The following is a 14,841-nucleotide window of genomic DNA, read 5'->3' as shown; positions in this document are numbered from 1 at the left end:
CAAACTACAAGTGGAAGGGAATGGGATTTCATATTGCTCCTTTCACATCCTTGGCATGGAAAAGAAGAGTGTATCTCCTGCAGCTGGAGTCTACACAGATGTCTACCAAAAGCCCAATTTAATTCAGAGAGGCTCACCTGCATGCTGAAGATGAAGACAGGTGTTTCTGTAAGTGGGATTTCTGATCTTCAGGACGTGTGTCTAAAAAACATGTATATTCAGCTCAGAACCAAGAAGAATATATACAGCCACACATCACTTGAAAGAGAAAGCTCTGGTTTTGTCAGCCCATAGCAGCACGCTGAATCAAGTGCTACAGATCTCTCTGCTAGACCCATTAAATTGCACCTGTAATCAGAAACCAGCCTCAGCTCTGTTGCTGTTGCTGCATTACACAGGACCCTCTCTTTGGATCAGAAATCATTCTGTCTGCAAAACCTGAAGCCCAATCCCTACCAGCTCAGTTCTTCTAAAAGTCTGACAGAAAACAGGGTCCCATATGCTAATGCTGTGCAAGTTACAAGCACAATGACGTTACCTCCAGATCTCTAGGTTTAAAAATTACCAGCAGCATTTCCAAAAGAAACTAGTGATTTGGGACATTTCAACCTTTGGGTGCCTAACTGGAAAGCAAAACATGTCTTGTAGAGCTGACTGCTGCAGAAGTGTTAAAATGCCCACAACAATGAAGATCAGTCCCCTTCAAGTCATCTCGTGCTACACACTAAAATAACAAAAGTTCTCTCTGAAAATGAAAGGCTACTGCTTTCTTTATTTTTTTTTTGCATAGCACTAAATACACATTAACTTAATGCAAGTATGTCAGTCCTCTTCCTGTAACAAGAAACATCTTTAATTGAGAAATGTTGAAAATGGCAGCCTTTTTACTTTAGCTGTAGACTATCAGTCAGCTTTGACAGTTCCTAATGGAGATTTGGACTTAAAGAACAGAGGAAACACTTCTATTTTATCTTGTGTCTTCTTCCTTACTCCTAGATTCTATTAAAGGAAAGCCAGGCGAGATGAGATGGAAACAGATGTTTAAGGGATATGATGGCATTAGCATACACATTGCAGGTACGGACCAAACCATACTGACAGCAACCAAAAAGTCCTTACAGCGTGAGGCATTTAGGCACCCAAGACAGAGAGGCTGAGCACTAAACAGGACACGTGATATTATCAGCTGGTTTTTAGTGCTTTTGAGTCAGCAGAGGAAACCGCACTCTCATTATGAGAGACGCTGTGCAACTCCAGCAAACAATGCGCAATGCTGTCAGTCTAAACTCCCCCTCGCAAAAAGAAAATTTTCAAGTGTCTCTGGAGAGTTTAAGTGTAGAGCATTTTCCTCTCCTTTAAAAGCACAGGGTAGAAACATTACCTAGATGGGGGAAATCAAAATAAGCCAAAAAAAACTAGCCTGTGCAAGCTCGACAAATTCAGTGCTAACAATATAACACGTGATACCACCCAGCACAGCATCCAGTAGCTCTACAGATGAAGAGGACCTTCTGAACGCCCTGCACAGCCTTCTGGTGCTCTGCCTTCCTCTGCTCCCTTCTGCCTTCCAACATCTTCTGGATCTTGCAGGCTTGCAGCCCTTGAATGACAAGAGGTTTGTGTATCATCCCCATTTTTTATATGATGAATACAAAGCACTAAAACAGAAGACTCTGGAGATACTAGATGCCTTTTTATTTTTATTCTGACCTATAATGGGCATCCGCTGCCTTCAACCCCCAAACAAACTGCCTCTCCCCTCCAAGACTACTGATGTGCTTTAGCTTTAACATCCATACCCAAACTCTGATGATTCTTTCCATAACAGCATGAAGTAAATGTAGTCTGGCTACAAGTGTGAGTGGGCTTTGGATTGAGCCCGTAATGAACACGGCAGCATATATACTGCAGGAATCGGTCTGCCCTGTTGGCAAGATCCTCCTGGTTATCAAGACATTTGGCTTCTGTGTTAAATTAAAAAAAAAACCAAACCAAAGAAACCTGATGCCAAACACAATGATATCTTGTGTTCCTTAGTAAGATATATGTTAGGAATTACTTATGACTACTCACTGGCATTTACTGTGGAGTTCTTCAGAGTTACTAGGCTCTGGTCTTTAGTTCTAAGAGGAAAAATGCTATTTGGGCTATGAATCTGTTTCTTAAAGTGATGTATCTATGACTTCTGCCATTTTCTTCATTTCCTCCTATATTGCTATGACAGTAGAATCATAGAAGAGCGTGGGTTGGAAAGGACCTTTAAAGATCATCTACTCCAAGCCCCTGGCAAGGAGCTGGGACATCTTCCCAAACTCTTCTTTCAAGTATTTTCTAAAGAGCTTTCATGATCCTGTTCTCTTAACACACATTCTTCTCTATCTCAAAAAAAAAAATCCACCATTCTGTCACATCATCTCTGACTTGTGTGAAGACTATGCGCTGCCTTCCAAGCCTACTGAAGTATTTGCTTTCCACCTACAGGAAATTATATTAACAAAACATTCTTTTCCCTCTCAATTTAGTATGAAGAGTTCAGATTGATGTCTCCAGGCAAGTTCCCTGACACACTACTCTCTAAGGAGTGACAGCCCACCTTCTGAAGAGTCCTGCATAGGTCTGTACACAGAACATAAACAAAATCAACTGATGAGCAAAGCATCAATTATCAGCTAACCCAACAGTGTACTCCTGAGGTTCTTCTTGGATCTCTTCATCTCCAGGAACTGCATGGAGCATTCTTTCTAAAATATCATCAAGAGTGGAGTGAGCCCTGTTGAATAAAAGATTTAAAATAGATGTTGGCAAGTTTAATTCTACAGATTTTAAAAGAAAACAGTCATAATTATCAGGGTTCTTAAAAAATTTGGCTTATTGTAAGGGCTGAATCTTGTTACCATACACTGGAACCATTATTCTAAATCTTTAACTCAAAGCCAAACATGCTTTATCATCCTTTTTTCATACCTTTCTGTTTCCTCTGCTAGAATAAATGACTCCTTAGTCCATAAACTATGATTTCTCTTTTCATTTCTCTCAGATTCTTTTTTTGACTCTCTGTCTTCCACTTTAATTTGATCTGGAACTATTCACATAAACAGAAAGATTTCAATATCAAAGGTATGAAGGAAGAAAATAAATAAATTAAAATGTGTTTTTATTCACTGCACTTGGGAAACTTCCAGTTGTCCACTTCTCAATTACTTTCCTCAGTCATCTGATTTTCTACCAGTTAAGCAAATTCACATTATCTACAGTCAAAGGTGGCCAGTAGCAAGACCTAGATAAATATTTTACTGTAACACATTTTTAGATTCACAGGACTGAGTATTTTGCTTCATACTAAAATGAAAAATGCATGTGGAAATAAATCTTTAATCTTTCCCCTTACAATCCTAGATATGGGAGAAAAATCAAAAGAAAACCTGTGGATGTTGGCTTTGTTACCCTACTTAGCCAAATCCAACGATATCCCCCCAAAGACTTATCTCAGTAAGTTCTGTTCCCTACAGCATGTGAATATATTCAGCCACCTTCTGCTAAGCTATGATAAGCAGGAAGCAGTAGGCTGTCACAAAAATGGAGTCTGAAATAGCTGTACTTTATGCAAATACAACAAAACCACAGTGATTGAACAGCAAGCAATACAGGCTGCTGTATTCCTTAACACCTAAAAACAAGATACTCCTATGAATAAAGTCACAGTAGCTTCTATCCTTCGGGTAACAATTTTAAATGGGAAAAGATCTAACAAAGCTGTAGGATAACACAAACAAGTGCCAGTATAATTCTCAAGTGACTACTTGAGAATTATAAAAAAAAAAGCTATTTAGCTTTTTTACAGACTAACTCATGTTCTGCCTTTTTTAACTGCTCTTCACTTTCTGACTCATTGGGAACAAATGCAGAGCCTATGAAGATTTAGGTTTCCTGCTCCTCTGACATTACTTGCTGTACATCTAAAACTTATTCCTACTTACTACTACTTGCAGTTTTGGAAGCACAAAGATCCACCACAGCTATCTTTGGTATCTTTGTAACAGAACAGGAAATACAATATTGATTCCCCCAGCGGATGCTATTTTCTTACACCAGGAGATCAGAGGCATTATTTCATTATGGTGAGTAAGAAACACAAGCAGTTTGTGTGCACTGGCCACTTTCTCAACTGAACCACCCTTCCAGAACGGAAACTCCAGCTCTATTTTATGTCAGCTGCCCACTGTCTATACTTGTGTGGGTTTCCCTTGCTTGCGTTTGAACACAGCCTATATTACAGTGGCATAATAAAAGCAGAAGATTAATTCTGATCATTCAGACCTGCAAGCCTTCCATACCAGATCCCCACAGACTTTAGAGAGCGAGACAAAGAGAAAGGCAGCAACACTGGTGGAGGGGGTACTATTTGTGAAAACACTGCAAGAAAGGGAGAACCACAAATACAAAAAAACTCTAAAAAGTGAAGTTTAGCACACAGCCGAACACACAGCAACAAGTATTCAGAGTAATTTTGCAGCAATGCAAAAGTAATTATCTATTTTTACTCTCTACATTAGGACTATTATAAACTAACCATTTATTTGCACTCCGCAGTCATACGATCCATTCTCTTTAAAGTCTTGAGCGATGGAATCTTGCTGCTTTAAATATTCTGTTAAATCAGCATATTTCCTTATTGATCTAGAAACTCTTTCTAAATTGACTCTATACAATCTAAAGCACCTTATTACTTTATCCATCCAAACCTAGATGAAAACCTTTACATCATCTATAATTAGTTCATATATTAATCCTACAAATTGTCTGATTATCATTTATTCACTTGATGCCAGTCTCCATATGTCCTTGTTTTAATGAATGAGGAAATAAAAAGATTAGGATCTGTCTGGGTGCCTCATTCTAGAAGAACATAGGACTATATACATTTAATTATCCCAGTGTCAGGTGTTAGTTTAGGAAGAGTTTACGGCTGAATAACAAAAGCAAATTCTTCTGAAACACGCACCAGTAAAAACAATGCCGAGTTTTTACACTGTGCTCTGTCTGAGGACATATGTGATTACAAAAAGAAATGTAAATCACTGAGACTAAGCTCTACAAAAATACCTGAGGGATGCAGCTGCCCAGCTTGCATTCGTTTTAATGGAGAACATGCACTGCTCCAGGACACCTTTGAAAAATTAAGCCTACACAAAATTCATCTCGGTGTTAAATTACATCTGCGCTCAATAGGCTAGCTGCTGTCATCAGCAGCAACTAACCGTTATATGAAATGCAGAAACTTCAAGGACTAACTTAAATAACTGACAGTTATTTAAGCTATTGATGCCTAACTTGCTAATATTTGACCTGACTGCAACTAATTTGGGAGCTCTTGTGTATTTTAGTAGTGAATGGTTTGGGAGAAATCCTGATTGAACACAGCTGGCAAGCCTCATACCGTTTTGGGTGAAGTGCCTCTTACCAATTTCATCCAGCAGCTCTTGGGCTGGTGGTGGCAGCTCATCAATGAAGTCGTTAGATGCCTGTGAGAGTGCTTAGATAGAAAAAAATAGTCTAAGTTAATTAGCAGTAATTAATTCTTAATAACTGTGATATAGGCTTACATTATGACAGCATATTGCTGACATATTTCATTTATCAACCTGCACGAGTCTCACTCATTCACATTTTATCAAATATCCTTAAATAATTTCGTAATGGAAAAATCATTTAGAGCTGGACTTGCACATTCAGTTCTCAATCTGGTATTGAAAATTTTAGGCCAGTAATATTTAAACTTCAAACACAGGTTGATTAGAGGTCAGAGTTTTTCATCTGCAGGTGCAAACACAAAATCCATAACCTGATCACCACTAGCAATACACAGTTGTGTGCAAAGCTATTTATGCCTATAAAAAGAGATGGTCGGGGGGGAAAGGGAAAGGGAAAAAGGGAAAGTGAAACTGCAAAATTTCTCTTCAAATCTGTTTCTCTGTTTATTGATCATTCTCTTTGGGCTGGGGCTGGGTTAAGAGACTTACCAGATGCATTCCTGGTGCTTCTCAAGAATGGAGCAACTACTGGCAACCCATCCGGTGTAAGATCCTACAGAATGAAACACAAGAAGGTAAATTGAAGAACTGCTGGTCTTCAATCCTCCCCTTCAACATACTAAATAAAAAATGAGCCAAGGCCTTAATTAAAGCCCTAGACGTCCATTAAAGTTTCAAATAAGCTCTTCAATCAGTTCAGAATATAAAAACAGATAGCATCCAGGTAAGCCAGATGGGTCAAAAAATTTGCTGAGGCTGCTGTGCACTCATCTTTTAGCTGTCCATAAGATACTGTCAGCTACATAATTTTATCCATTTCATCACTCCGTACGGACAACTGGATGGGAATTTTCTGAAAGGGACAGTTCCGACATCTCTTAAGTTCCCATTCTCTGCTTTGAATCTTTAACTATTAAAGCCAGGCACACCTATTCACCAAAATAGCCCCCAAAAAGCAAGAGTCTGTAATGATCGGCAAGTCCTTACTGTCCTCAAAACCAAAAAGGTGCTTCATGCACTTAATCCTAAAATAAGATTTTAGACAAGAAAGTGACACAATTAAGTATCTCTGCAGAGCCACTCAGGGCAGTGCTTTGCTGTTAATGGGCTTAATGAATTTCAACTGTCTGCTAGCAAGCAGAAAGACACAGATCTGACCTGATGACGACTGCAGTGACTACTGTTCTGGTTGAACAAACCCTAATTTAATCTTTAAATGACAACCCCATCAATGAATAACAATAAGAAGGGCATAAAGGCAACTATTTTATATGTAGCTGTCTGAAAAGACAGTTAAGATAATGCTGTGGTCCAGAACATCTTCAGTTCCAAAAAGATTACTGGAAATCACTACGGTGACCTTGGAAATTCTCACCTACAAAGAGAGAGGATTTTTTGATACAACAAAGTTGATAACATTATGCCATGTCTGTGCATAAAAAGGACAAACTTAATTCCCTAAATACAGGGGCTTTCTGAACATTTACTTGCTTCTGAACTACTTAGTTTTCTTCCTCAAAGAATCACTCGTTTTTTTCCCCCCAACTAAGTTTTGAGAAGTCTTTCGTTTCAAATGAAAACTTACATACCTGAACACACACCCACATGTACACACCCGTTTTCATTCAAGTCTGTTCCCCACTTCCACACAAGTCAAGAGCCCACAGTTCACTTGCGAATTCAGAGTGATTCAGATAAGCAACCTGTTGTTGACTCACCAGAAGACCAACTCATCAACCTGCTCTCTCCCAACAAAAGCCTTTTCTACCCAATTATTTTGCTGAGGCTTATCACTTTAGTGTTCCAGATTACCAGATCCAATGCTGGGAAACAGGAATTCTTTACAGCCAGGGAAGGGATGGAGGGCAGGCAAGGCCATTTTGATTGTAGTCAACATTTAGATCAGATTAGGTGCAAGGGGAAGGCAACTCTTTGGATGATCAGTGGCACACACTGCCTGCTTTGAAATCAATCAGAACTTTTATAATTATGTCAACAGATTCAGGATTCCAAAATACTCACAAAGACCTAGAAGTATTTCCGTGCTTCTCATCCTGCATTTATTTTAAGTATTTTTAAAAATATTTTAAAGAATGGCTGGACTAGGTAAATTTTCTAGACTTACAGGCTCATTCAATTCAGATAAGCAACCTCCTGAGGCAACTGAGGCAATTTCAGTGCTCCTTCCCTCTTCATAGGCTGTAGTGAACGTCCTAGACATTGCAGAGGAGATCTCTTGAGAACCACAGAAGGAGGAATCTGAAGCTAGTCCATGGCAGTGTTTGTATTTCTTAAAAGCTACTGGAATTTTTTCGTCTAGAATTTAAAATAAAAAGAAAAGAAGATAACAAACCTGGAATTTTTATTTTTTTTTTATTTTGGTCACATTTCAATGGAAAAAGAAAAAGGTTTCTTGTATTTGAATAGGCACCTGCACAGGAAACTAGAAGAAATTATTGTCCATAAATGATTGCGAAGCAGAAGTCCAAACTGATTACCTAGGAGTTCCAACTGAGAGATTATTTATGCAAAACTTTGCCAACTGAGAAATTTCAACTACTGTATTGCAACAAATTAGTGAAAGTATAAAGCAAATAATAATCCATTGCTCTTAAACTTAAGTTCAACAAACATCGAGATCACTGTATCAACACTCTAAAACATATTAAGCGCTTATGACATTGTCTATCTTTCAAATGCCAAAATCTATATATATCACTCCAAATCAATTTTAAAAGTCTAAACCAATTTCTGAAGGCCACCATTAACTACCAAGTAATTACCTTTCAGACACGGGGTTTTTCAGTTGTGTCCCTGTAAATTGTCCTTTAGTTCTTTTGACCCAACAGGCTCTAACTACAAAGTTGTAACTATCCAGATACAGCAATTCTTGTGGTCACTTATTCCAAGCCTGACATTTCTGTGTTCCTACTACGTGAATGGAGTTTCACATCAATGATTTTTACATTAGCAAGTCTTGGCAGAAAGGTTTGACTTCTGACATAAAACTGTTAAGTAATTCACTAGTCTCCCTTCCTTCCTCTCAGCAGTTACCTGAACTGAGCGGAGTGCTGACGCTGGTTGGTGCATGACTCACGCGGGGTGTTCTACAATTTATATCGCTGTGGTAGTTCTCTTGCTCGTAGGGGATACTTGACAAATCCTGAATATCTGTCACTGATCTGAAGTATTGAAAAGTGATTTGACAGTCAGAATAGCCACTTCTTACACTTGTGAATTGCTAAATTCTGCCATTTTCAGGTTCTTTACATTTTAATTTTGTTCAGTCTTATCTAGTTTTCCAGAAGGAAAAGAGACACTCCCTTTGAAAACTTCCCACAGAATTCTTGGAAGGCTAAAGATCACCATCTTCAACAATCTTGCAGAGACGAAAAAGTTAATTATTTGCTTTCCCTTCCTTTACAGGATTTCTTAATTTTAATAATTCTCCTATAAAAGCAAGTTCAGGAAACTGCCTGCAGAAAGGGCAAGAACTTCAAATGTGAACGACTAGGTAGAGAACTCTGTCTCCAAAGCCAAGGGAAGATCTCAAGGTTTAACAAAAAACTAACGATCCATTAATTAAGACTAAATGCACGTCTTAGGAGCCTTTAGAAGAATTACTAGATAAACTTAAACTGCTAAAGATTTGCAAAGGAGGTGATATCCACTCAAGTTACAAAAATTCTGAAGTGGCTGCAGGACTGGGATTATATTAAGCAAACCAACATCTTCTACAGATGGATTTCATTTCATGGTCTTCTGAGGACAATGTAGAGATGCCTACTGTTACCAAATCAGTAATTTCTATGCAAATCTCCATTATCTGTAAAAAGAAGCTAATTTTACTAGTGAAGTCACAAAGGTATTTGCATTTTTTTGGTGAGAATCTCAATCACAAGACTATTTTTGCAATAATATTTATTTAGCTACATACTAACAACTTGCTCTTTAAAAGTAATTTTATTTCTTCTGTGTAATATGGACAGAAGAAACAAGAAATCATTAACACTTTAATGTGAAGAAGCACAACCAAATTACACTAAGTTAATTACTTATGAATATGAAAATATTTCAAACCAAGAACAACTGTATTTGATAGCTCTTTTATACCAATCTCCCAACTTCTCACAAGAAAATATTATTTCGATACTTTAGATAGTTTTCTCTCTCTCAGCTTTGGTCTGTCACATCTTACTGTTTTGCATCAACACAAAGGTTTTACAATGATAATGATCAACTTGCTGAAGTTTTGGAATGAAATGGTCTGCGAGTCTTACACATCTTTTTCTTTGGCTTCTTCCTGTGGCTCCCACAGTATCACTTCTTGCGCCGCTTCAGCACTGGAATGAGGGAAGAAAGGTCACATTCATTTATCCTCTAAGAAAATTAGGAAAATAAATGTATTTAGCTTCCTGTCTCAAAAAGTTTAAAGGACACTCCGCTCTCTGAGGTAGACCGTAGCTCACAAAAACTTATTTGCTTAAAACCTTAGAAGACAGAGAGCGAGCACGCATGCCCTAGGAGAAAAATGCCATTTTAAGCACATGATGGATTTGTATCTGGTAAGGAGAAAACTTCTAATTGACATATGTCATTTCAAAACAAAACTGAAAGTTAAATAAAAATCTACAAACATACATCACTACATTGTCTTATCATCCTTCGATTGGTCTGCATCGTAAGCTGCTCTCTCTAACAACCCCGTTCAAGGTCAAAGAGGCAATCAAAGCAGATTAGTCAGCTGGGCAGAGAGCAATAGTCCTCTCTGTCCTGCTGGCAAAAGCTCAGTTCCTAAGTGAAGGGAGCCAGTGACAACACTACCTTTTACTACCTTAATGCCAAGTATTTACACGCTTGCTGCCCGCCTTTGACACCAGTAACTCTGCTCCTCCACCTGCCTTTGACACCAGTAACTCTGCTCCTCCGGTGGAGGGGAGAGTGCGCAACACTGACAAGACAGTAAAAGCAGCTTTCACTCCCACACTGGGAGAAAGTGAGCAGCTGCTCACTCCGGAGGAACACAAGGAAAGCTGAGCTATAGGGTGGCTAGGGGATCTTACGTAGCCTTTTTGAAAACCACTGCTGAAAGACCTTCAGGTGAGGACTGTTTCTCTTGAAGGGAAAGTACCTCTTGCAGCATGAGGCAGAGACTGCGGCCAACATTTCTGCATACTAGTAAAGTACAAAACTTACAAACATACTGGATATAAACACCTCATGTTTGGCAGATGAGACTGCAAGTCTCCAGGCATGGGCTAATGCTATCTGCAGGCAGGACGCAGTGAGCATACTTGAATTGGATTCTTTCCCGCAGGAGGGGAAAAGGTGTGATCGCGCTACTTCAGCTCCAATACCAAAGCACAACAAAATTAAAACAGATGACTGAAGCCCTAACTTGAATTATCTTTGCTCTGTTTAAGACTGTAGTTTATTAGTGTAAAAGGAATTGTAATGTACACATGACTTATTTTTCCTATTTTAGCTCCCTCATTAAGCAAACAAAAATAACACCGAACTCTGAAAAAGACAAGGCCCCAAGAGACTTGTGAAAGTCCTTTTAATATTGGCAAAGAACTATGATATGTAGATAATAATCAAAAAACACCACTGGCATCTTATTTGAATATTAGATATATAAGCAGAATTAATAAAGAGAGCACACTTATAACCTAATTTATGCTTGAAGTAGCAACGACAATAAAGTCTATCTACCTGGCTACAGGCATATGGCTCAGTTGATTCACTCCTGGTGTGTTATTGCCAGAGTTCTGCACTGCTGTGCTGCAGAACAGTATTCTTCCTCCTGAATACAAATAACAAATGTTCCCTGTTACTGGGTTTTGCAAGCACAAAAGAAAGTGACACAATTCATTGAACAGGAAATTGCAACTTTATTAAATTTTTTAGTTCTTGTGACCTTTGTTGTTGTCAGGAGATAAATGTGTTTTAAAGATGCATTTTCATAAACATACCGCAGCTGCCAGACAGCCAGCTACTGAAGCACTGGGGAATATTCCAACATTTACAAATTTGAGTTGAGAGGCAACAGACTAGAGAAACAGCAATGATCCTTCCATTATTCTGCACACACACAAAGCCAGCTCTTTCAGTTTTTAAGCTCAAGATCCTTCTAGCGATAAGAATATTAATGTGTAAATACAACTCTAATTCAGTTTCCAGCACCACAGCAAGTTGCATAAAAACATTAAACTTAGCCCTAGGGTGCAAACCAAAAGGTTGCAAACCAGTGTTTTGTTTTGTGTTTTTTTTTTTTTAACTAAAACACAGCAAGTACATAATCATTGTACTCAACAACATTTCAGTGACTGCAATGACCAAACCTCATCTTCCTAAATCCTGAGCGCCCTGATCTCCCACTAAACTAATGAGGAATAAACAACCAAGTGACTCTAAAGAACTAAGCTCCAGCCTTCTGACATGACTGCTGCTGATAAAAATGTTAAGTGCAACAAGACTCTGCCTCCCTGATTCAAAACTAGCTTCAAAAGAAAGGGCACATTTACCTGAAACCTGAATACCTGATCCTGCATCTTCAGGTAACTCTTTCTGTAAAAATCCCTCAGAAGAATCTTCTAATTTGCCCTCGGCATTTGAGGTCTGAAGAATTGGGAAAGGAAACAAATTCAATTTCTCACAGGCAAGCTGTGAAGGGTAGGACAACTCTCCGAGGATGATGTTCACAATAATGAAAATGGACAAACTTTTTAAGAGCTTATCAGCAAACAGGATGGATTGGATTTAATAGTCCATATAACAGTTTCAAATATTCAAGAAATTAATGAAGACTGTTTTATGACTATTGAGTACTATAATTGTTAGAACTGTGAAGGAAAGGCTGAGATTATCAATTGCCTAAAACTTTTCTCAGCTACAGATTATGTAACTTCCCAAGAAAACATGTCCCTGGTGTTTTGGGAGTCTGGGTGTTCATAGGGTTTTAGTTGTTTGGTTTTAGTTTTGTTGTTTTGGGTTGGGGTTTTTTTGGGGGGGTGGGGGCATGTTTAAAGGAACAGGGTTAGAATTTTTCTTACTTTTTAGATAAATCTTTATTTGCAGATATTATTTCAGAAGAATAAAAATGGGCATTATCCCATTTTCTACAGCTCTTCTTCAAATCAAATGGGAGCATAATAAAACCACATGTTGCGTAACTTACATCCAAAGTTCCTGACACAGACTTCATTCCTGTCTTTTTTATTTTTACCTCTAGTTCTACCTCTAGTAGAGCTTCCTACCTCTGAACTTCCCTGAGTAGTAGGAGGAAGGAAAGAAGCAGGATCAGGAGTGAAGAATTCTTCAGACACATTGGGAGACGAATTAAGGGAACAATGCAATTTCCTTGAATGCCCCTGTGAAAGACATCATCATTTGAGATGCTTTTTCCACTCTCTATTAAAGAACATACATTTTAGTCAATAATGCTAAACAATACTGCATCAAATAGAAATTATACTCAATTTGATCACTCTGAGTTTCAACCTAGCTCCTGCTCCTTACATTGCCTTGATGGTTTACAGAACAAAAAAGAAAAAAAGGCAGCGGCGGGGATTGTTAGTCAGATCACATCATCTGAAAAGATCAGCTATCTTAGTAGTTCAGTGTGCAACACAGAGACCAGGCTAAACTGTTTTACAGATAACTACGTGCAACTAGATTTCTTAGATTACTATACATACCCTAGAGAGATTCTCAACTTGTTGAGAAAGGACTGAATTCTTATGAACAGCTATTCCAGACTCTGCTGATTCATCTTGTGATGGCGACTGGCAACTTCTCCCTAGGATGTCAGAACAGAATTATTAGGCAAAAAAAAACCAACACGAAGGAGTGATCTGAACCACTGATGGAATATCAATGATAGCAGACAGCAAAACTGCATTGTCTGTCAGGAACATGGAGAAATAATGACATTTAAACGCTCACACCGTTAATCTAGGCACGTGAGGCTTTCCTTGTTCCTTTACCCGTAACTATCGCAGTACCCACGATGCTGCTATGAAAAAAGTGTCTCTGTAGTCCAAGAGAAAGAAATAAAGTGTGAAAGCATGTCTGTGGACTTGAAAGCTTTGGGTCTCCCATGCTGATACATGGTAGTCAATGGTGATGAAGGGTCTCCAAGCTCACTGGACACTACCTCCACCTATTAACATGTAATACTCATCCTGGTCTATTATTTATGTTCAACAATAACTGAGTGACTGACTTGCCTCAGGGGCAAGACTCTGGAAGATAAAATTGACAACTACTGTAAAAAAAAAAAAAAAAAAGAAAAAAAAAAGGAAAAAAAAAATCACAAAGGCTGAAATCTGCTGGGAGATGGAGAGAGCCAAAAAAAGTAGATATTAATTTTTGTTTTTCAGTCGTACCTCCAGAACTTCTGAATGCAGATTCCAGACCACTCTCCTCCGATTCAGACCTGTCCTCGCTGTCCAGTTCCCAGGGCTCAACATTATCACCTGACTGCCACCTATATCTTTGTTGGTCTCGACGTTTTTGGACTCTAGCAGTGACATATTGAAAGGCTTCCTTTGTGCTCTCTACTTCACTTTCAGACGTACATTCATTGGCTGCATAAGGACAGCCAAGTTCCAGTTGTCCGGAGGCTGCTCTCCTGGCCATTTGCTTTACTTCAGCTACACAAAAAGAACAAAATTACCAGTTCACACAACAGAATCCAGACCTTCAAAGCATTTCCTGCGTTTGTGTCTGCAGACATGGAAATGCTAAAGTTATAGCCTGGTAAGCTCCTTTATCATGAAAAGAGCTAAATGCTTCCTTCTGATTTACAAAAAGCTTAAAATCTGCACAAATTGATATAGACAAGTCTTTACATGAACAATTTTTGTTAGTTTGCACTCTCCGTTATTCATGCCTGCACTGCCACCCACTGGTCACTGCCATACCACCCTTTCTAAATTCATATGCTGTCCCTTGCCTTGCACCCTCCAAAAGAGGGCTAGAAATTCCTTGAGCTTTGTAACCAAACCGTTCTAACACGGTTGTGATTATTCCATGCCCTGAATGCGCAAGACACAGAATCCTACAGATTTGGTTTTCATCCAAGAACAGCCTAACAGAGCTTCAGCAATTAAGGGACACAGACCTTTACCAAGTAACAGAACGTGTTAAGTTTTAATGCACTGCCGTGAGAGTCGCTAACATTAATGCTGAGCTAACACTGATTTACTTACTCCTCCATTCTGACTGCATCATCCTCCTCTCCTCACTGTACATTTCAGAGCTTGATTTCGGATAGCACCTATAATAAACCATTATGAGATGCAAC

The 14,841-nt window shown here is 38.7% G+C and overlaps 1 protein-coding gene across 1 annotated transcript in view; it reads right to left on the bottom strand.

The window, feature by feature from the left end:
* The window catches only part of TEX14 (testis expressed 14, intercellular bridge forming factor), a 32,012-nt gene that overhangs the window by 1,075 nt on the left and 16,096 nt on the right, over positions 1 to 14,841 (bottom strand). The window contains exons 15-30 of the mRNA XM_086763398.1: positions 14,747 to 14,814; positions 13,922 to 14,188; positions 13,232 to 13,332; positions 12,791 to 12,904; positions 12,059 to 12,152; positions 11,247 to 11,337; positions 9,812 to 9,874; positions 8,586 to 8,713; positions 7,657 to 7,847; positions 6,021 to 6,084; positions 5,462 to 5,533; positions 4,571 to 4,648; positions 2,965 to 3,082; positions 2,675 to 2,770; positions 1,509 to 1,600; positions 162 to 201 (exon numbers count right to left, since the gene is read on the bottom strand). Of these exons, the coding sequence (XP_086619524.1) occupies positions 162 to 201; positions 1,509 to 1,600; positions 2,675 to 2,770; positions 2,965 to 3,082; positions 4,571 to 4,648; positions 5,462 to 5,533; positions 6,021 to 6,084; positions 7,657 to 7,847; positions 8,586 to 8,713; positions 9,812 to 9,874; positions 11,247 to 11,337; positions 12,059 to 12,152; positions 12,791 to 12,904; positions 13,232 to 13,332; positions 13,922 to 14,188; positions 14,747 to 14,814 (1,677 nt within the window). The remainder of the gene's footprint in view (positions 1 to 161; positions 202 to 1,508; positions 1,601 to 2,674; positions 2,771 to 2,964; positions 3,083 to 4,570; positions 4,649 to 5,461; positions 5,534 to 6,020; positions 6,085 to 7,656; positions 7,848 to 8,585; positions 8,714 to 9,811; positions 9,875 to 11,246; positions 11,338 to 12,058; positions 12,153 to 12,790; positions 12,905 to 13,231; positions 13,333 to 13,921; positions 14,189 to 14,746; positions 14,815 to 14,841) is intronic.

Source organism: Chlamydotis macqueenii, chromosome 19 (genome assembly GCF_036417535.1).
Source record: "Chlamydotis macqueenii isolate bChlMac1 chromosome 19, bChlMac1.mat, whole genome shotgun sequence".
Classification (NCBI taxonomy): Eukaryota; Metazoa; Chordata; class Aves; order Otidiformes; family Otididae; genus Chlamydotis; species Chlamydotis macqueenii.
Note: the sequence above shows the minus strand (reverse complement) of the source record. Positions and strands in the feature narration are given on the sequence as shown.